The sequence below is a fragment of the Cucurbita moschata genome, unplaced genomic scaffold (assembly GCF_002738365.1).
Source record: "Cucurbita moschata cultivar Rifu unplaced genomic scaffold, Cmos_1.0 Cmo_Scf00045, whole genome shotgun sequence".
In the NCBI taxonomy this organism is placed as follows: Eukaryota; Viridiplantae; Streptophyta; class Magnoliopsida; order Cucurbitales; family Cucurbitaceae; genus Cucurbita; species Cucurbita moschata.
In genome coordinates, this window is record NW_019268561.1 from 1,106,339 (window position 1) to 1,129,057 (window position 22,719).

General features: G+C 37.1%; 1 protein-coding gene and 8 non-coding genes across 9 annotated transcripts; 7 read left to right on the forward strand and 2 right to left on the reverse strand.

Moving 5' to 3' along the window:
• Positions 1 to 1,136: 1,136 nt before the first annotated feature.
• Positions 1,137 to 1,208, forward strand: TRNAQ-CUG. The gene has a single exon. It is a non-coding gene; the product is annotated as a tRNA-Gln (tRNA).
• Positions 1,209 to 6,944: 5,736 nt separating this feature from the next.
• Positions 6,945 to 7,016, forward strand: TRNAP-UGG. The gene has a single exon. It is a non-coding gene; the product is annotated as a tRNA-Pro (tRNA).
• Positions 7,017 to 7,180: 164 nt separating this feature from the next.
• On the forward strand, positions 7,181 to 7,252 carry TRNAP-AGG. Its single transcript has one exon. It is a non-coding gene; the product is annotated as a tRNA-Pro (tRNA).
• Positions 7,253 to 8,100: 848 nt separating this feature from the next.
• TRNAP-UGG lies at positions 8,101 to 8,172 on the forward strand. The gene has a single exon. It is a non-coding gene; the product is annotated as a tRNA-Pro (tRNA).
• Positions 8,173 to 10,491: 2,319 nt separating this feature from the next.
• Positions 10,492 to 10,563, forward strand: TRNAP-CGG. The gene has a single exon. It is a non-coding gene; the product is annotated as a tRNA-Pro (tRNA).
• Positions 10,564 to 11,299: 736 nt separating this feature from the next.
• LOC111434704 lies at positions 11,300 to 11,405 on the reverse strand. Its single transcript, XR_002708991.1, has one exon. It is a non-coding gene; the product is annotated as a Plant small nucleolar RNA R71 (small nucleolar RNA).
• A 2,419-nt stretch (positions 11,406 to 13,824) lies between these two features.
• Positions 13,825 to 13,896, forward strand: TRNAP-CGG. The gene has a single exon. It is a non-coding gene; the product is annotated as a tRNA-Pro (tRNA).
• Positions 13,897 to 14,070: 174 nt separating this feature from the next.
• On the forward strand, positions 14,071 to 14,142 carry TRNAP-CGG. Its single transcript has one exon. It is a non-coding gene; the product is annotated as a tRNA-Pro (tRNA).
• Positions 14,143 to 19,772: 5,630 nt separating this feature from the next.
• On the reverse strand, positions 19,773 to 22,498 carry LOC111434673 (ADP-ribosylation factor-like protein 8a). The gene is made up of 6 exons (XM_023072144.1): positions 22,247 to 22,498; positions 21,301 to 21,382; positions 21,174 to 21,206; positions 20,930 to 21,051; positions 20,488 to 20,649; positions 19,773 to 20,218 (listed from the first exon to the last, which is right to left on the reverse strand). Exons 1-6 carry the CDS (start codon positions 22,282 to 22,284, stop codon positions 20,101 to 20,103), a joined length of 555 nt encoding a protein of 184 aa, XP_022927912.1. The 5' UTR covers positions 22,285 to 22,498; the 3' UTR covers positions 19,773 to 20,100.
• Positions 22,499 to 22,719: the final 221 nt, after the last annotated feature.

Consider the following 22,719-nt stretch of genomic DNA (forward strand, 5'->3'; position numbering starts at 1 on the left):
ATGGGAAGTGGAGTTCATTTAGTGGTTTATTTTAACGTTCCTCGATTCTCGAGTAAAACGTATGATTCAGGCTCTCAGCTCATGATTCTTAGACTTTTTCTTTCATATTGCCTTAATTTCAATGCTTAACTTAAGGTTCCTACTTACAACCCAAGGATTCCTACAAGTATTTCTTAAGAGATGTCTAAGATTGTTACTTACCTCGTCGTTTGTGTTTGGGACCTTAGTTCTTGAGCTTTCGATAACTGAATCACTCTTAAATTTCTTTGACACGCTTTTAAGTGGGGATAGCATGGTGAGTGCTAGTCTTCTCATGATCCATGGGAGGTAGCTAGAGAATCCATCCCACAGGCCATGTAGAACCCCAAGGTCAAGGTCTCTACCCCCTCTACATGCCAGCTCTGCAGACTACTCGCGTGATCATTACCTTCCCACAGGACGGATCCACCGTGCAGGGCAATCACTAACTACCTGCATGATCAACGCCCTCCTATAGCACGGATTTACTGGGCAAGGTAATCCAAAAAACTATCAAGTTACACGTCCATAACCAACCTCACGCCTAGCTCAATGGTAACTATGTAGGGGAATCACTAACTACCCACATGATCAACGCCCTCATGTAGATTTTAATCAATCATTTGAAAATGTCTATCTAAATCTCAAGATTCTATCATTGTTTTACTTATGGGAATGAAGTGAAACCATGAAACTAAAACTTACCTTGTGCAATAACTTCAACTAATTTTTTTTTTTTTTTCTGTTCTCTATGATCAATACACCTTTTCGTATAGATAATTTTAGAATAATCAAACTTTTCATCTCTTTAAAGCTAAAAGGTTGGATTATAATACTTTCACATGGATTTCATTAATATCCTCTTTTTTCATCAACAATGCTTGATAGATCAAATAAATGAATGAAATTATTATGAGACAAAAAAAATGTCATCAGGTCGGTATTTGGTCTAGTGGTATGATTCTCGCTTCGGGTGTGAGAGGTCCCGAGTTCAATTCTTGGAAATGCCCCCTACCTTTTTCCTAAACCTTCAACTTCCATTGGAGAATAATTTTTGTTATTTTTTCTTCAAAGAAAATAAAAACTAAAACCATGTCAAAAATCTTATAAATATATGTGGTCCCATGATCTAGTGGTTAGGACATTGGACTCTGAATCCAGTAACCCGAGTTCAAATCTCGGTGGGACCTTTTCTCCTCTAATTATTAAAATAAAATGGAGATTTATTGGTCTTCCAGCTCTTGTATGGAAATGTTTCAATATGAGAAAGGTATACCCAAAACCATCGTGAACAAACATTGACCCTTAAAGCTTATTTTTTTTCTTTTCCAAACCTTTTCCAAAAGTCTTGATCCTTATGAAACCTTGTTAGAGCATTCAATTCACCTTATGGCCAAGTAATTCTTAAGAAATGTCTAAGATTGCTATTTACCTCGTCGTTGTTTGAGACCTCAGTTCTTGAGCTTTCAATGCTCGAATCATTCCAAAATTTCTTTGACACAGTTTAGGAGGGGATGCATGATGAATGCTAGTCTTCTCATCCATCCATGAGAGGTAGCTAGCGAATCCGTCCCATAGGTCATGTAATCGCCCAAGATCGAGGGCTCTACCCCGTGTATGTGCCAGCTCCGCGGACTATCCTACATGATCGTCACCTTCTCACAGGACGCATCCACCATGCAGGGAAATCACTAACTACCCGCATGATCAACGCTCTCCTATAGCACAGATCCACTAGACAAGATAATCCAAAAAACTATCAAGTTACGCGTTCCTAACAAATCTCACGCCTAGTTTAATGGTAACCGTGCAGGGCAATCACTAACTACCCGCATGATCAACACCCTCATATAGTTAATCGATCTTTTGATATTGTCTATCCAAATCTTAACATTCGATAATTGTTTTACTTTGTGTTGAAGATGTGTGATTGAAGTGAAACTATCAAACTAAAATTTACCTGGTGTAATAACTTCAACTATTTTTTTTTTATCTTTTCTATGGTTAATACACCTATCCGTATAGATAATTTTAGAATAATCAAACTTTGCATCCTATTTTAAATAAATAAATAAAATATTACAAAAACTTAACATAAAGTGGGTATTTGGTCTAGTGGTTTGAATCTTGTTTCAGGTGCGAGAGGCCCGAGTTCAATTCTCGGAATGCCCCCTTCTAGGATTTTAGGGAAGGAATGAGATTTATTGGAGACAAAAGTATAAAATAAATTACAAGATTTCATTAATAATAATAAATTTTATAAAAATTGAAAAACACAATAATAGTTAAGGGCATTTGGTCTAGTGGTATGATTCTCGCTAGGGTGCGAGAGGTCTCGAGTTCAATTTTTGGAATGCCCCTGACTTACCTTGGAGAATAATTTTACTATAACCTATCCCTATGACATATAAGTAGATTGATCGGCCTGAAACCTCACCTCTATTATGAGCGTTTCTCCCCTCAATTTATTCGTTAAAGCTTTTATTCTATACCTTCCCATATACACTTCCAAATTTTGCTGGAAAACTCATCCTTACCGGAATTCAAGCCAAAAAACTCTTTGCAGCCAATTCTAGGGCGTTTCAAATTTCTTCCATATATTCAATATCTATAACTATGTGGTCTTAATTTTTGAATTTGATCCTAAGTCGTGTAACTAACCTAAAAACACAGAATTTGTTTCCATAGGCAACGTGATCTAGGACGTATTAGCTTTCGATTTCATCATCAAAAGTGCTCAACTTAATCTTCTAAAAGTAAAGAAAGACTCAATTTTGAAGAAAAATGGATGGTAAGTAAGATCCTTACCCCCAAATCATGGACGAAAATGATTTTCTTCTTTAATTGGACACACTCTGGGACTTGTTAGCTTTCGTAGTCTTCTATAGAAATGTTCCACGGAGGTGCAAAAATTGAATGGGATAGTTTCTCGTAAAAACATTTACGTGTAGGCTCCGATTGAATTTTCCAGCTTCAACCTTCTTTTAATGGCGGACCAAATTGGGAAGCTATGTGTGAGGCAACTTCAGCACTTGATTCCTTCACCAAACTCGTGGGTAATCTTATTTAGAAGGTGTAGAAGCAAGTTTGAAGGATAATGGTGAACTACGGTTCTCAAATTTGGAAGAAATCGGAGATCAATAAATTTAAAATCTCAAGCTTTATAGAGAACCTTAAACCGACACTAAAACTTCAATATTATCGTGAATGTGAGGTTGAGTTTTCTCAAATTTCTACCATAAATATCTCTCCCGAACACTGTGTTTAATTTTTGTCATGGGATTCAATGAGTTGTGCCTCTTCATAATATATTCAAATTTGGTGAAGATCTAAGGGTGGAAAATGAAGATATAACAAAATCATGCTCACGGTTGCAAATCTGATTTTCTTATCCGCCATATTTTTCGTAATTTCTATGAAGTTCAAGGATATTTTTGTCATTTTCCAATTTTCAAATGTTTTATTATTATTTAATGAAAACTTTTAATTTTTTTTTAAAAAAAACTCTTTTACCTCTTGACGGTCATTTTTCCTTAAAGAGCTAAAAATAAGAAGTTCCTTTAAAATATAATATACATACATATATTTACATTATATCAATATTTCTTAAGAATAGTAACTTAAGGACATCCAAATGATTTGAGGATAAATTATTTTGTGTGATGGACAACCTTGAGATTAACATGATAATAATAGTAGTTTCTTAACAAAAAAAAAAAAAAACATGTGCATAAATTTCAAACCTGTAAATGTAGAAAGCTGAAAATGACAAATAAACAATAGGGGCATTTGGTCTAGTGGTATGATTCTTGTTTCGGGTGCGAGAGGTCTTAAGTTTAGATCATGATTGCCTTTTAATGTTAAACCAACCAAGAGGTGTTAGGATCCTACAATTGTGTGCTTAGTGTGGAACCCATAAGGGACCCATGCTTCAGAGCTCGTTACAAGAGTCATGTGAACTAGAACCTGCAACAGAGCCTAATAAGTATGCGTTCCTTACGAAGAGATCTTATAAGTAGGTTGCTCACCTAGTATTTTTATAATGTGTGTGTTGTCCATGGCCGCATAGCCAAACCCTTTATGTCTTTCCATGTTTTAGTATGGTCACGTTCCTTACCAAGAGATCTTATAAGTAGGTTGCTCACCTAGTATTTTTATAATGTGTGAGTTGTCCATGGCCGCATAGCCAAACCCTTTATGTCTTTCCATGTTTTAGTATGGTCATGCTCGTCTGCAAAGAGATCTTACAAGTAGGCTGCTCATCTAGTATTTTTATAATGTGTGTGTTGTCCATGGCTGCATAGCCAAACCCTTTATGTCTTTCCATGTTTTAGTATGGTTATGCTCGTCCAAAGCGTGTTGTCCATGGCCGCATAGCCAAACTACCCTTTATGTCTTTCCATGTTCTAGTATTTTACTTTTGTATTTCTAGGAAGTATGACGTTTCATAAAAATCTTGTCTAGGCCTGCCAGACATGAAATGCCTCAGCCCATGGCCGCATGCCCATGACAAGTCAAACCCTTTATGTCTTTCCATGTTCTAGTGTTTTACTTTTGTATTTCTAGAAAGTATGATGTTTAGAAAATATCATGTCTAGGCCTTCCAGACATGGAAGTATGACGTTTCGAAAAAATCATGTATAGGCCTGTTAGACATGAAATGCTTCATAATGTACTATAGGGGATATGACTAGTTGTCAACTTCTCCCTACCAATAGTTATATACTGTGAGTCGTTGTTGTTACTCTCTTGCTTACATATATAACGTCTCTTTCAAAATCTTTCTTTCAAAAATCTATCTCTGCCCTCGTTTACTAAAATCTTCTTCTTAAACTGAGGCCAAAGGATCGAGCATACGTCGCTTGGTCGTAGGCGACGTAAGAACGAATTAGCTTAGCTCACTTGTCATTGGAAAGTGAGTGCCACACAATCGCAAGTCTGCTGCCATCAAAAGTGCGATTGTAATACCGTGCACCTACATGGGGTACCCTTTAAATCGAGTTTTCCTTGCCATTTTATTATTATTTTAAATGCTTTTTCTTTAAACTTATGTATTTTTTGTACCTCCTTTTAAATTTTATGTTGATTTTGAATGCATATTTAAATTTTTAAGTCCTTGTGTCTCGCTATACAAAATAAATAAATAAATAAAATCTTTTTTTTTAATCTTTGAGCATACTAGAGGTTTAGACGACTGTGCACTAAGAGAGTGGATTACCTTGAGGAGTTGGTCCAAGACGTCCCAGAAACAAAAGAAAATTTTTAAATTGCGTAGATGCCCCTAAGAACTTAGTAGTCCTCCATAACATTCAAGAATGACAAAGATAGGCTCCAAACCGTTAGAAGTATGTATGGTGTCATCAGTTTAATGATGCCATCATGGCCTTTGCTACCCTTTCCACTCTAGTACCAGTATTGTGGAGCTAGGTCGATTAGAGTAGTGCACCAAGATGACTAGTTGCCCAACTTTGTGGAATAGCCGCAACATTAAACCTGCCCTGAGAAGGGCGTGGAATCATACAAGTTGACTCAATAGCGGGCAAGTATAGGGGTAGCTCTCCCAACCTTGGGTGACTATATGGTCCTATGGGAAAGGTTCACCAACTTACCTCTTACGGATGATGATCAAGCTAGCACACGCCATATTGTCCCAACGAGAGAGAGAGTTTTAGGAGGTAGCGCCTCGAACAAGGACACCGGTTACACACTACCTAGGCAAAACAAGCTACCCTAAGTCTAAGAACAAAAAAGTAGTTCACCCCATAGATGAGATTTGTCACCCAAAAGATAAACGACACCATAAATAGGTGAAGAACTTCCCTCTTACCTAGAGTAGCTACGTTAGCAGCTAAAGTATTGCTCAAAACTTTAAGGCATCCTAGATGCTCATATAGCAGTAGAAACTGGACCAAAACTTCCTAGAGCCCAGAGTATAGATTGTGATACCTATTAGATTAAGGATGCGATAAGAGCATACAAGTAGGTTGTGTATTGAGTATTTTTATACTCGCCCATTTTTCCTTTTTAGGTGTTTGCAGGTTATTGGTCTAGATGGAGGAGCATTTGAGAATTACACACTACAAAGGGGATCATTTTAGAGCGTCCGTCCATTTCTATATTGTAAATAATTTGAATGCCGATCTTATAATTGAATTTTATTTTTATCTAAATTTGGTGGTGTTGTCTTAATTTAATTTAAATTCGATCTGATTTTCATCTTTCATTTTATTCTACTTTTTTTTATTTGCCTTTGACCTTTGTCTTTTAGTCACGACCTAAGATTCAAAACCTAGGAAATTGGGTCATGACGTAAAATCTATTGGGATAGTATGACATCTAGCTGGATTGAACATCATCTATGAAAAGTTAACTAGCAATCCTTCCACAAGGCCACGAGTCACTTTGAATCTAAGGGGAGAGACCCCATCTGTCTGCCAAGTATACTAGGCCAAGTCATGTAGTTTCACCCTCCACTCTCATATGCAACACTCATCATGAGTCAACTACTTGTGTAATACTAGGTTCTCTCTTAAGATAGGTTTACGAAATTGCGGCCTCAACCTTTGTCCCATTCATACCGTCATTTTCTCATGATCATACGTGACACCTCCAATACAAGAAGAAGAAAACGGCACGAGGAGGTGGAGGGAGAAGAGAGAAATTTTTTAATTTATCATTATTTCATTTACCAAAACTATCATCGAAACGTGTTGCAAAATAGTGCGAAGTGATGATAAAAGGACCATTTTCACCCATCCTTAAGTGTTAATGTCACTTGCACGTGGTTTCATTAACGTCTTATTCTTTAATGATTAACGTTCCATAAGTACAATGGATTATATTAACAATTTCTATGAAGAACAATTAAAATAAATGAAATAATGATGATACATTCAACAAACAACTGAATATGAAACCTATGACAAGGGCATTTGGTCTAGTGGTATGATTCTCGCTTTGGGTGCGAGAGGTCTCGAGTTAAATTCTCGGAATGCCCCCCTTCATTTGATACAAAGGACTACCTCATCTAGATAGAATTGTTCATGATCTAAATCCTTAATAAAATGTTTTTAGCCTCCGAACTCCTGGAAAAGATAGATTTCAAACTTGAGAGAAAAAATCATATCGAGTGGAAGCTAAATATGATAAATATTCAAGAAAAGGGCATTTGGTCTAGTGGTAAGATTCTCGCTTAGGGTGCGAGAGGTCCCGAATTCAATTCTCGGAATGCCCCTATGGTTAATCCTTTGCTACTCTCTTAAGAGAGTGTCGCATATGTGACCATAACAAGTAGGTCTTTACTGTTCACCCCGTGTCAACATACTTTAAGAAGATGGGAAGATGTGAGACCAATCAAATGGTATTTTGAAAGTGGTTTGTTATACCTAAGTGAAGTTTCTAATAAAATGTGGTATTTTGAGTCTTGCATGATCAATGAAATGACAAGTTCCCTTGAGGCAGTGCCTATTCGCAAATTAATAGATGTAATTGATGCCCTTGAAGACAAGGACACACTTGCTTGTGCCTTTGAGCGCGCGGATAGCTCATTCGGCATTGTTGCTCAGATGGTAGAACATGTAGACAATACACAACAAGCGATCATTCAAGAAATAACTCTCTGATTCTTTACTCTCTTTTCTTATTCTATCAAGTTTATATAATTAAGATGCTGATTCTTGTGATTTTAAAGATAATTGAAGGGTTGGAAATTATTCTTATTCTAGAGTCTTGTTAATAGAAATTAGAAAACAGTTATGGATATCATTTCGTGTTTCTCACTTTCAATTGACATGTCTATCCAAATTTTAACTTTCGATATCTTCTTTACTTGTGTACAAAGCATGTGTGGTTCAAGTGAAACTATCAAATTAAAGTAACCCTAGGGAATATTTTCAACTGTTTTTTCTCCTCTATGCAATAATTACCGCTACCCCTATATAAATAATTTGAGAATAATCAAACTTTACAGTAGTCTTATTAATTTTCAATAAGTACAATTGATTATATTAACCATTTCTATGAAGATCAAATGAAATAATGATGATAGGTTGGATGAAGAACTAAATATGAAGCCCACAATAGGGGCATTTGGTCTAGTGGTATGATTCTTGCTTTGGGTGCGAGGGGTCTCGAGTTCAATTCTCGGAGTGCCCCTTCTAGAACTTCTTCTTATACAAAGACCTAACTTATCTAGATAGAGTATTCTAATTTTGAATGCATTGTACTTCTAAAATGTTTTTTTAACTCTGAAAAAAGATTGATTTCAAACTTGAGAGATAAAACTAGATCGAGTGGGAGCTAAAAATAATAGGTGGTCAAGAAAGGGTATTTGGTCTAGTGGTATGATTCTTGTTTAGGTGCGAGAGGTCTTGAGTTCAATTCTTGGAATGCCCCCATATTTTTTTTTTTTTTGAAAACTATAATTTTAAAAACAAAATAAAAATAAATTGTACTATGTTAAAATAAATTCTACTGGAAGATGGATAATGTGAATTAACATGACAATAATTCAATAAATTTCAAATCTTGAGGCGTAGAAAACATATGGACCAACAACTAAAAATAATAAATTCATTGTATGGGCATTTGGTCTAGTGGTATGATTCTCGCTTCAGGTGCGAGAGGACTCGAATTCCGTTCTTGAAATGCCTCCACAACTATATCAAATTGAAGCAAAGAGATCATCACATACATAGATATAAAAAATTGAACCAAGAAATTATTTAATTAATAATTTATACCTAATCGGTTAACCGGTGAAGTACCTTGGATTTAATGGACGAAAGTGTACTACATTCCTTCTTGGGGAGGGCAGTTCAGAGTTAAGGTAGCCATAAAAAATTTGAGTAATCGGTGAACTATCGCCTTTGAAGAAGTATTCATCACCAGCAGAAGTGTCTGAATTAAAGGTAATGGGGATATGTAAATATTAAAAATGTACATAAAAACATCACAAATATGAGCAACCAGGCCGCCATACTAAGAATATCCGAGACTATCTTAAGCAATTTTTTAGGCTTATGTTGGATATTGTCGCATGTACGAGAATGACAGTTTTTAGTATTGTTAAGGGGCTGATGTCAAGCCAAGCTTTACGAACAAAGGTTCAAAACCTTTCCACAGCCTATGCTATAGCAAAACGAATATTTGACTTTAGCAACAATCATTCGCAAGACAAAAGATAGAACTAGGCTTCTGTAAGTGGGGGTAATACAAATTATCGACCCAAGTTCCCCAAAGGCGGGGCAGACGACATATTTAAAGGTAGAGGAGGGGAAAGCAAGCCTTTCTAATCGAGAGATATAACTCAATGACAGAGTTCTCACAACTAGAATAGTCATAATCAAGGTTTCTAGTTCCTTTGCTTGCTTCATATGCAAGGGGTCCCATCGAGAATCTGAATGCCCACAGAAGGCATGCCTTCCAAGAAAAAAAAAACTGGAGTGAATTCAAAAGCGGAGTATAAGATAGAAGGAATTGAAACAAAATTACTAGATAACGTTGAACACCCCCACTTGAGGGCACCATAGTACTTATCCACCCTCCCGAAGAGAGTGGAAGAGATAGAAGAACCAATGAAACACAATCTTATGTATGTCGAGGCCTAGGTTAACCACAGAGCATCCATGAACACTTTGGACCCACCCACAACTTCGTGATAGAGACCGAAGTGAAAACTTGGTAGATTTGATCAAAACGTTGCAGAAAGAGGTGAAGGAAAGAATTGATAATAAAATTTCAAAACTACTTCAAGTATTAAAAAAAGGACGGAAATAACTCATTTTTCAACTGGTTTAGGTAACAATTTTCAAGGAGTGATTCTCATCTCAAAAGAAGACAGTTAAAGTCAAGAGGGGATGAGCCTTACCAATTTCTTGAAAGAATTAATAAAAATGCCTCTAAAATTGATATTTCGAGAAAATATTCAGTAGTATAATATATCGGATTGATGGGGTTGCTAAATACTATTATTGTACCAATTTGATCGTAGTAAGGCCAATAAGGGTAATTCACAAATTGTTGGACAACAAAGTTGACATGAAGAAATTAATAAAGAGATATGAAAACTTGATCCGTGGAAAGCCTAAGTTTGAAAGAAATACATTGATTATATTAACAATTTATATAAAGATCAAATAAAATAAATGAAATAATGATGATACATTTAACAAACAACTAAATATGAAATCCACAACAAGGGCATTTGATCTAGTGGTATGATTCTCGCTTTGGGTGCGAGAGGTCTCGAGTTTAATTTTTGAAATGCCCCTTCTAGAACTTCTTCTTATACACAGACCTACCTCATGTAGATGAGTATTCTAATTATGAATGCATTGTCCGTTCAAAGTAGTTCATCATTAGTTGAACAAAATGTTTTTAGCCCTCCAACCCTCCAAAAAAAAAGATAGATTTCAAATTTAAGAGAAAAAACCCATACCGAGTGGGAGCTAAAAATGATAGGCAGTCAAAAAAGGGCATTTGGTCTAGTGGTATGATTCTCGCTTCGGGTGCGAGAGGCCTCGAGTTCGATTCTCAAAATGCCCCCATAACTATATCAAATTGTTGAAGCATTGTGAAGATTATTAGGTTTTCAATGTGTTTAAACATAAATTAAAGAGATCATTCACACATGGATAATAGTTAACCCTTTTTAGTACTTACTTTTTTTCTTTTTATTTAAGATTTCATGGGAATGAACCCAAATGTGAGTAACCAATGAACGACCGCCTTCGAAGAAGTGTTCATCAACAATGGAAGTTTATAAATCAAGGTAATGGGGACGTACATACTGAAAATGTTCATAAAAACATCACAAATGTGAGTAATCGGTGAACGATCGCATGTGGCATTACAGAATCTTCATGACAAGAGAGTTGAGATAAGGGAGAATAAGTCGCTAAGAGAGTCGAACTAAGAGACAATGAGTGTTAACCTATATAGTCATCCCTTGAAGAATTCTTGAAGTTAAGGGAGTCATCACAAATGTGGTCATACTGAAAACTTCAGAGTCGAGCTGAGGGAGAATGAGTGTTAACCTATATAGTCACATCCTGGGAAGGATTCAATTGAAATATCATGTGTGACTTAGTGCTGATATCTTCTTTACTTGTATACATAGCATGTGTGGCTCAAGCGAAACTATCAAATTAAAACTTACTCTTCGAGAGGGTGCTAAATCATGGTTGAATACTTTAGCACAAGGCACCAGGAGCAATTCATTCTTGGTATAGTCTAGCAAATAAATTCTTGGTCAAGTATTTTTCACTCACTAGAAATGCACGGTCCAACAATAAAATTATTATTTTTTAATAGTTTAAAGATGAAACATTAAGTGAAGTTTTGGAAAGATTCAAGGAGATGCTTAGGAAATGTTCTCGTCATGGAGTACCACATTGTATCCAAAATGAGAATTTGTACAATGAACTGAATATTTCTACTAAACTAATGGTGGATGTTGCCGCCAATGAGACTTATGAAATCCTAGAAAGAATAACATCTAACTATTGTCAATTGGTTGATGTAAGGAGAAATCTAGGGAAGAAGACACGAGAAGTACTTGAAGTTGATGCATTGACCTCTATCAACACTCCATTAGTTTCGGTGCCTAATATTCCACAAAATCTAGCGTTGGGACAAGTCTCAATGACTAAAGCACTAGTCCAAACTGCAATTGTGATGACTCAACCTGTAGTTGAATCTTGTGTATATTGTTGAGAAGAACACACATTTGATATATTTTCAAGTAATTAAGCTTCAATTTTTTATGTGGGGAATCAAGCAAGTCAAGACAACTAGAAAAAGAATCCAGTTTCAAACACTTATAACCCAAGGTGGAAAAATCGTTCAAACTTCTCATGGAATAGACAAAGCTCATACAATCAACAAATGTCACCTAAGGCAAATTACCCTCCAGGTTTTGGACTACAAAATCAAATAGCATATGGTCCTCAATAAGCCACGCTCAACATGTACCGGGAACATCTTTTGAGAGCCTAATGAAGGAATATATGGCCAAGAATGATGCTATGTGTTGTCGAGTACCTAGCATGTGTGGTTCAAGTGAAACTATCAAATTAAAACTTACTCTTTGAGAGATGGTGCTAAATCATGGTTGAATACTTTAGCATCCGGCACCAGGAGCAATTGATTCTTGGTATAGTCTAGCAAATAAATTCTTGGTCAAGTATTTTTCACGGTACAACAATAAAATTATTATTTTTTTATTAGTTTAAAGATGAAACACTAAGTGATGTTTTGGAAAGATTTAAGGAGATGCTTAGGAAATGTTCTCACCATGAACTCCCACATTGTATCTAAAAGGAGACTTTCAACAATTGACTGAATATTTCTACTAAACTAATGGTGGATGTTTCCGCCAATGGAGCTATCTTGTCAAAGACATACAATGAAACTTGTGAAATCTAGAAAGAATAACATCTAACAATTGTCAATTGATTGATGTAAGGAGCAATCTAGGAAAGAAGACACGAGAAGTACTTGAAGTTAATGCATTGACCTCTATCAACGCTCAAAAGTTTCGATGACTAATATTCTACAAAATCTAGCGTTGGACAAGGCTCAATGACTAAAGCACTAGTCCAAACTGCAGTTGTCATGACTCAACCTGTAGTTGAATCTTATGTATATTGTTCAGAAGAACACACGTTTGAACAATTTCTAAGTAATCGAACTTCAATTTTTTATGTGGGGAATCAAGCAATTCCAATTCAAGGAAATTAGAAAAATAATTCATTTTCAAACATTTATAACCCAAGGTGGAGAAACCGTCCAAACTTCTCATGGAACAGACAAAACTCATACAATCAACAGATGCCACCCAAGGCAAATTACCCTCCCGGTTTTGGAATACAAAATTAAATGGCATATGGTCCTCAACAAGCCACGCTCAACACATACCAGGAATATCTTTTGAGAGCCTAATGAAGGAATATATGGCCAAGAATGATGCTATGGTGCAAATTCAGTAAGCATTCTTGCGAAATTTGAAAATTCAATTGGGTTAATTAGCAACTCGGTTAGGAAATAGACCTCTTGGGAAGTTGCCAGTAAATACCAAAACGCCAAACACAGAGGGCAAGGAGCAATAGAATTGAGAAATGGGAAAGAAATACTTAGCCGAGGAGGTGGAATTGAAGGACACAGTCACCGTCACTCCCGATACACAACAATGAATGGAGGAAAATACTAAATAGGAACATGGCAAAAATTATGCCAAAGCATAACCGTCTCCTAAAAAGCAACCTCTTGTCCCGAAAACGTTATCAACAGATAGCAGTGAAGAAGAGAGCATAACATACATGTCAACACCTCCTTTCCCACAAAGAATAAAAATAAAGAAAGAGGAAGCCCACTTCGAGAAGTTCATGGATATTTTGAATGAAATTCATATAAACATACCACTCGTGGAGGCTTGGAAGCAAATGTCAAATTATGTGAAATTCTTGAAAGATCTACTCACGAATAGATGTTTGAAGAATTCAAGGTAGTGGCACTAAATGAAGAGTACAATGAAATTTTCAAAAATAAGATCCCCTACAGGAAAAAGATCCAGCCTCATTCACTATTCCTGTATCAATGAGAGGAAAGTAGTGAGGTAGAGCATTGTGTGACTTTGGGACAAACATCAACTTAATGCCTCGATTCATTTACAATAAGTTAGGGTATAGATGACTAATGGTGGATAAGTACAATTGATTATATTAACAATTGTTAGGAAGATTAAATAAAATAAATGAAATAATGATGATACATTCAACGAACAACTGAATATAAAGCTCATGACAAGGGCATTTGGTCTAATGGTATGATTCTCGCTTCGGGTGCGAGAGGTCCCGAGTTCGATTCTCGGAATGCCCCTTCTTATAGAACCATCTCTTAAACAAAGACCTACCTCGAGTGGTACAATAACGAGTGAGAGCTAAAAATGATAGTTGCACAACATAAAAGGGCATTTCGTCTAGTGGTATGATTCTTTTTAGTGTGAAATTAAAAACACGTGGATTAGAAACTAAAAATGATCTCCCACAAGGAGGGCATTTGGTCTAGTGGTATGATTCTCGCTTCGGGTGCGAGAGGTCTTGAGTTCGATTCTCGAAATGCCCCACCATTGTCTTTTTACACCATTGAGTCAACCTTATGTCGCAGCTCGTTAAAAAATTGGGTCATGAACGAGCCTTAAACCCTAGATGTTTGTCATACAACCCAACCTAAGCTAGTTAAGTTCCACAAATAACTAAATGACTCGTTGAAACTCTTGTTAGTGGTCACCAAAATTCACCAAACTAAAGATAAACCGAACAGAAGGGTAAAGCATCGACCACACCAATTCAAAAATAAGCTAGTTCCACAAATAGCGCTAGTTGAAACTCTTGTTAGTGATCACCAAAATTTTGGGGAGAGACACCAAACACCAAACTAAAGACCAAACTAAAGATAAACCGAAGAGAAGGGTAAAGCATCGACCACACCAATTCAAAAATAAGCTAGTTCCACAAATAGCACTAGTTGAAACTCTTGTTAGTGATCACCAAAATTTTGGGGAGAGACACCAAACTAAAGATAAACCTCCAAAGGAACTCATGTTTACTTGGGAAGACCATCCAGACACATGAAGAGAAAGGTAAAGCATCGACCACAACAAGAACCTACAACTAATGCAAAAGTACTACGGACTAGTCAAAGTCATTCAAAAGGTTTGAATAGTATCACCCAAAAGGTTTGATACTGACAAGAAGGGTAATGCATCGACTACAACAATTCAAAAATGGAGAAAGAATTAAAATCAAGTTGAAGTCAGATCAACTCAGATTTTAAGACAACAAGAACCGACAATTGGTGCAAAAGTACTACGGACTAGTCAAAGTCATTCAAAAGGTTTGAATAGTATTATTTAGGATCCAACTGCTGTCGTAGATGCAAACTAACCTTGTTGTCGTTGTCAGTAACTTGAAGTGATACTATCCTGACCAGTTACTGAAGTGATACTATCCCGACCAGGAAGATACGAGGCACAAGAAGGTGGTATGACCTCATTCTATGAAGAAGAGTTCTACCGCAAAAAAAGGAGGAGAGATTCTAACAGAGAAGACGTGATTGCTCTCTTAGCTGAAAACTAGGCCTATTCCTCGCTCACGTTTTCTGAAACACTTCCCTCAAATGTGATTGCGGCTTGATCATACATCCAAATTGTTCACAATTTACATACAGCTGATTTGTTAGTCGGGTTAGAACTAGTATTGTACCATTGTTATTCTATTGTCACAAGAATGTGATTGTGACACTTGACCTCCAAAGTTATGGTCATAGGAGGTTGGATCATAGGTACCTAACCTGATACAGGGTCTAGAGGTATCTCGTACCAAAATTCCATGGAGTTAGATGTCTCGCATTTTGCAGCGTTAACTCTCTGCCTTTGTGTAACGACCCTAAATTTTCACATATCTAGAGTCGCCACTAACGTCTCATGCTCATCTGTAATGCAGAATAAAAATTTAAGAATGCTCCTCTTTATTAGCGGAAAAATTTGAAACTTCAGAATATGTTCAAATATTGGAAAACATTGCCGGACTTACGTGTTTCAATCCTCATCTGGAGTTCAAAAGATAAAAACGATTACAAATTAAATAATATAAATGAATGAAATGCAAACGCCCTATTCTAACCAAGACTAGGAATTGTAAATATGCAATTATCCTATGCACGCGCCACAGTCTCTGATCATGATGCCACCGTCAACCGAACATGGGAGCCTTGCCTTTACCTGAAAAACAATATGGCACACGGCCTGAGTATTTCGAAAAATACTCAGTAAGTGACCCTACTATAGGGGTCATGTTAATGCAAACACATGCAATCATGAATTAGGGACCTATCTCTGATCATCTTAGGGGTGGCCTCCAGTCTCGGAAAAATTTGATGTGTAGTACTTCCCTACACACGACTCACACGTGCGAGTGTGAATCCCCAGGGCGCTCGCACACCCTCTGGACCCTCTGGTCAAGCTAATCTGTAGCGATGTCTAGAGGTCAGCGGAACCCCATAGTGTCATGCGCCTCATGAACACCTTCATCTGTGTGCATTCGCACCGTGCGCATTCGCGCTCATCATATGGTGCGCGTCCGCATTCATCATCTCTAGGGGAAGTAGCCCTATGCTTATGAACATACAATATGCATGAGGTCCCTCTAAATCCATCATAATGTCCCTTCTAACACAATCCTCTCGTCTCATCTCTTTGTTACTCTAGGTAACACATACTCGTGGATATTTATATTAATATCATTTTTACGCTCTTAGGGTTGTATCCTATGTCGATCTAACGACATAATGCAATATGGCACTCATCATTATATAACATGCTCAATATGAAAAACATCATCATATTAAGGTAAACGTCATGCAATCATCATATTCATCATATTGCCACAAAGTGCATCAAACATATTAAGTACGTCATTCATCAAAATATGTATATACTGCACACATCATCAAGTATCGTAACTCACACATCATCATAACTCATACAATTTTTAGCCTATCCCATAGTAAGGCCACTTACTTGGTTGGCCTTGGCTGAAGTACTCCCTAAATAGCTAAACGTAAGCTCCCGTTCCGTGAGAGCTGCTTCCTACGTTGCCGGAGTTTGTTTCCTATCACACCGTTCACCACTTTTCGTTAGTATTTCACAATTAATTTACCTATAATTTAATAAATGTGAAATACGGCTCTAAAACGGCCTCGGATACCTTAATCGAGGCCGAAAACAGATTCGGAAGGGTCGAAACAGTGGAAACTGGGCTGAAAACAGGTCCTCTCTTAAGGAGCCGCTGGAGGAGCCGCTGGAGCGTCACCGGAGGGAGCCCGAGCCGAGCCAAAGGACCGCCTACACCGCTATGTGACACGTGGCAACAGCATAGTGAGCCACGTCATGCGGTAGCGTCGGGTTGAAGCGCGGGTCGCAGTCCGGTTCGGGTCGTGGTCCGGGTCACGGGCTGCGGAAGGCTACTGGGCCAAAACTATCGTTGGGCCTCAGCTTACTGGGCTAGGCCACAAGTGTTTGGGTTGCAGACCGGCTCGATTGGACCGTGGGTCTGGTCTCGGGTTGGTTCAACTAAACCGTAGCTTCTGGACTAGTTTGAGGTTTCAGCCGCTGTAGTTGGCTGGGCCGAAGACAGAGGCCGAGGGAAAGAGTGGGCTGGCTCTCTCGGGTTTTGGGTTCAGGTTGACCCGGGTCCGTGGACCTCGTCTTCCTTACCCGACTTCTGCCGATTTTTTTGCGAGTTTTCTCTCTCCTTCCTGTGGCGTTTCCATTGCCGATTTCAATCCTCTTTCTTCCTTTTCCTCTTTATTTGTCGTCCTTCTTTCTTTTCCAGGAGTTTTGCGGCCTAAAAGTTCCTAAAACCACACATATAAGACAATTAGGAAAACTCAATTTTCCGACCTCAGTTATCAACGACGGCGCTTACGAAAAAGCACAAAATGCATCTTGAGTTATTGTGCTTTCGTTAGGGATTCTTCTCGTGGTGGTAACGGATCATTTCGTGTCAATTTTCGAGTGGTTTGGGGGCTCATTGGAGAACTGGAAACTCGCCGGCGTTTATTCGAAATCTCTCTCTCTCTCGTATTTTCTTTCTGTTCTCCCTTTGCAAGTATCCTGACAGGTGCTGGGAGTCGTGGGCTAAAGGCTGTGCGTGATGTGGTCGTCGTTCCGCGTGGAGTCCGCAAACTAGGCGGTCGCCGGAAAACTCGCGAGTTTTCCGGCGATTGAGTTTTTTTTTTTTTCTTTCCCGAGTCGTTACACTTTGTAAGACAAGTCAATTATCTCACGACCCCTCTGCCTCCTCACCTTATCTAAACACTATAACTTTGATCTAGTGTTGTCTTATTCGATTAAGATTCACTCTTTAATGTCTAAGGGCATTTTATAACTATCGTAAAACCCAAAAGGTACAATAAATGCATACCCGTCTTATAACATATCATAAACATTTTACTTGTCTTTTAATAAACATTTTAATTTCTGGCAAAAAATCAATAGACAAAAGTACTTGGGTTTAGGTACACCCATTAGAAAGCGAGTCCTTTCAACTATGTGTCGTATTGAACGTACAACATTGTTCACCTCACAAACTTACAAACTCTAAAAAAACGAACTCTCCTTCTCAATCTCTCCGTTTTACTTCTAAAGTTTTTGTCTCTTTTGAGCATGGAGCAACGTAAATTTGCACACTTACTTTGTTGGCCACCACATCATCAATAACACCATCATCATTCGAAATATCATCTCGAAGCATCGGAGAATCTCTTTTTTAAGAATGGGTGGTGAATAGCTCTCTTCATTGATGAGTCCTACAAATTTAACTCTTTAACATAATCCAAACATTTGAAAAACATTCCAAAATGGACTATCACTAATGTTGTTCTCACAAACTATCTTTGTTGCTTGATGAAACATAGTTTTGGTTGAATTTGTTTTTTAGAACATGTTGCAAAATAACGATAAAAGGAATATTTTCATCCATCCTTACGTGAAACCCAAAGAAAGCACACTCTCAACGAACTCTTAATCTCACTTGCACATGAATTTCATTAACATCTTATTTCTTTAATCATTAATGATCGATAAGTACAATTAATTATATTAACAGTATCTATGAAGATTAAATGAAATAATGAAGATACATTCAACGAACAATTGAACACGTAGTCTACAACATGGACATCTAGTCTAGTGGTATGATTCTCGCTTCGAGTGCGAGAGGTCTTGAGTTCCAATTGTTTCGAACTCTCTTTTTGGAATGCAATATTTACGAAATCTACCTGAATAAGATCAAACCTTATTCCATGTATTTACGTGAGTAGTTTTGTGTTCAAAGTCATTGAAAGAAAAAAAAAAAACATTTATGTGCCGAACTCATCCAACACATGGAAGAAACTCAACAGGTTTGAAATTTCTATGCAAATCACATTCAACGCACTGTATTAAAAAAAAAACGTTTTTAAACTTTAATTGGTAATGATTTAATTTCTACCTTCAAGTCGTAACAATTTTCACCCTACCAATAGAATCATTACAATTTTCAAAATATATGGACTAATTAAATTGTTGCCAAAATAATGGAGATTAAGGTAAGAAGGTAAGAAGCTAATGACCTTAAAAGCTTTATACTAACCATTATTAAGAGACAAAGATAAAAGAAGAAACACAAACACAAGGTCGTTAAAATTATGATGATAATGTTCTTAATATCATTTCATGCGTTCCACTCTCAGTTTAAACATGAAACACGAATAGAATTGATCAAGTCGATTAAGTCTTTACCTTCCTACAAGATTTTTTTTCATAACAATTTCCACTAATTGAAGTTCCATAATCCATTAACCTTGGAGTGTCCAGTACACTAATATACATGCTTTGTAAACCAAAACTTGTTAAAACAGCAAGTCAAACATCTTTAAAAGTGGTTACCTTGCCGAGCTATTCCCTTGCTAGTGGGCTGCCATGTACTAAGTCTACATCAACCAATCCCACATAGGAAACTGAGACGTGATTTGTAATATTTGTCTTCGAACATCACTTTTCCTACAATTCAAAGCTAAAGAACACCGTTTCTTAGGACCTAAATCACCAAACATATACGAACAGCCAACATGAATATATATCTACATCCTATCTATTCCGGGTAGGGCTTCCTAAGTGAGTTATTTTGGTCCAATTTTTAGTCAGATTTTCAAAAAACTGGTTCAAGTGATAGATAGAATCATACAATGGGAAAAATGTTTAAATCACATCGTCAAATCGAAGTTATAGCAACAATCAAAACCAACCTCTGTTTCTGAGTCCCCCCCCTTTTTCCCTCCCAACAACAAGACAATAATCACAACCCTCAAATACAAATCTAAACCAATGTACATAGGTACGTGCTGCCAAGGTATAAACACAAAACAGGACATGGAAGTTGGATATCAGCAAAGCTCAGATGGGCAACTGACATATTTGCACAACTAGAAATATGCCTCTTACAATTAGACGTTGGAACCTGATATTGCAGACACCGCAGCTTAGTTTTTCGACTTCGAATGCTTTATGAGCCAGTCAATGACAGTGTCAATATTGGTGGAGTTCTTGCACGATATCATAAAGCAACAGACTTCTCTATCAGTTATAGACTTCAGTCCCCTGCAAGGTGAAGAACCATCTTTAAGAAACCACAGGAACTGCCTACAAACTACTTGTAAACAAGCACTTATAGACATTTTACTTTCTACATGTTCATTCATTTGACTTAACAATGGATATTGATATTGAGGTGGGGAACAAGCAACATCATTGCAGAACAAACGAACTCATTGTTATTAGTTCAAGGTTTCTTAGATTCAACAAGCAACATCATTGCAGAACAAACGAACTCATTGTTATTAGTTCAAGGTTTCTTAGATTCAACTTACATTCGTTCTGTGAGATCCTGCTTAGACAGAGCTCCTTGTTTGTCAATCTTGTTACCCAATACCAGCAAGGGGATTCCATTCAGTGAAGGCTTACTCAACAAGTCATGCAATTCACTTTTTGAGACAGACAAGTTCTCATAATCAGCAGCATCCACAACATAACTGCAAGACAAGAAGTCAGGAGTACTCTTCAACCAACTTTTTTCAGCACTGGATATCGAAATTTTCAAACACCATGCTAGATCATACGTCCCAATTGTTCGCAACTTACGATTTCCATATGGACCATGTAATTAATGCAGAGACCATAACAAGTTAAACAGTTAGGCAAATAAGTTTAAGCAGAAATCCAGCTAAGTAAGGAAATTTTCCCTGTAAACAAACAAGAATCACAGATCCAAGAATGCAGCAATAAAGTATACAACAAATATAGGCAACGTACACAATTGCAGAAACTGCACGGCAATATCTTTCCCACATACTACGGAACCTTGGTTGGCCTCCAAGATCCCAAAGCTTTATTGTTACATTGCCTTTAGTCACCTTCTTCATATTAAATCCTACCTGCAGATGAAAGGATACTTTGAAGAGAAATGCAAAAATAAGCTATTATGGTACAAAATAAGGCAACAGAAACAATCAAATATCAAGAGAATGGTATAATTCCTTTGAAAAATATTACACACCGTTGGGATCATGTCTTCACTGTATCCACCCGTCTGCAAATTACAATCAGGAAGAGAAAAGATAAGCCATCAGCAGTAGCCAATATAAGAATATTTAACACATGGTTGGTTAGGAACAATTACTTACTGCAATAACATTTACAAGCGACGTTTTGCCAGCATTCTGAAGCCCAATCAGAGATAATTCCATCTCTTGCTTGAAAAAGAGACTGCAATAGGAAATATGATCAAATGTATCTCAACCCACAGAGATGGGCATCACATGAAGAACCAAAGCAAACATCTCATCTAATTCAACCAAATCTAATTCTAATCTAAATTTTCGTATCATAATCAACAAAAATTAAGAACTAATAAGCACAATTTTTTTTTCTAATTAAGAAAATTACCTTCTAATCAACAAAACAATTAACAAAATGAAAATATCATCATTGCAAACGCAATTTGACCAGTTCATTCATTGTTCTGAATTGCAGCCACCAAAATAACTACATTTTTTAGGTTATAATCAGAACTCATTCAAACTTGAAAACCTAATCGTCACCTCCCACGTTGGCCACGTTCTTGCAGAAGTATAACAAGAAAAATGATAACCAAAACACATCTTAGCGAGACAAACCAACTCCGAACAATACAACAGCACAAGGCATTATTAGAACATTAAACTTCAAAGTTCCAAAAAAAAACGAAATAAGTAATGAATCGATGCAGTAAATGGCCATCAGTTGTATAATTAATGAAACCATCAGTTCGGAACACAGTAGAAGATAAATCATCTATTATCCAATTTAACCAAAATAAGTCGCCCTCTCGCCCATTAATATTCTTAAATTCCATACAACAGAGAGGTTAGAAACCAGGGGAAGAAATTATCAATTTCCATTAGCTAAACGAAGACCAAACACAGGTTCCACCTCCATAATCCTCCCGCTCACTAATCTAAATGATACGAATATTATCAATTGCATAATATTCATATAGCATAACGGATATCAGATAAACAACCAATAAAAAAGAATTCAACAAATTTCTTTCCATTTCCTTTAAAATTTCAATCGCCAGTTCCAACATACCTTCGAAGCCAATTGAGAAAAGCTTCCCACAACCCCATCGCGAACCAAAATGCTCGAGAGACAAAAACTTCTTCTTCCTCTTCCTTTTCTCCTGTATCTTCGTTCTAGGGTTTCGATCAACTTGAGAAAATCAATGTGGGAAAGCTTCGCGTTTCTTCGGCTTCTTCGCTGCAGATCAGAACGCCAATTTGGCCGTCACCTTTTTTCAAGCTCTGCAGAGAGAGAGATAGGGAGAGCGAAAAAGGGAAGAGAGATAGATGATGGATGAATTTCGAATTATAATGGGGAATGGTTTATTTTGGAATTACCACGCGCCAGTTCGAGAGAGTGGTGAGCGTCAGCCATTTATATTGGCTTTTGTTAACTAAGAACGTTGTTTATTGGCCCGTGAAAACACGCGCGTAGGGTTGAGAATGGGAGTAAAAGTTGATAAGAAAACGACGTAGTTTTAGAGGCTTTGGATAACAAAGGGC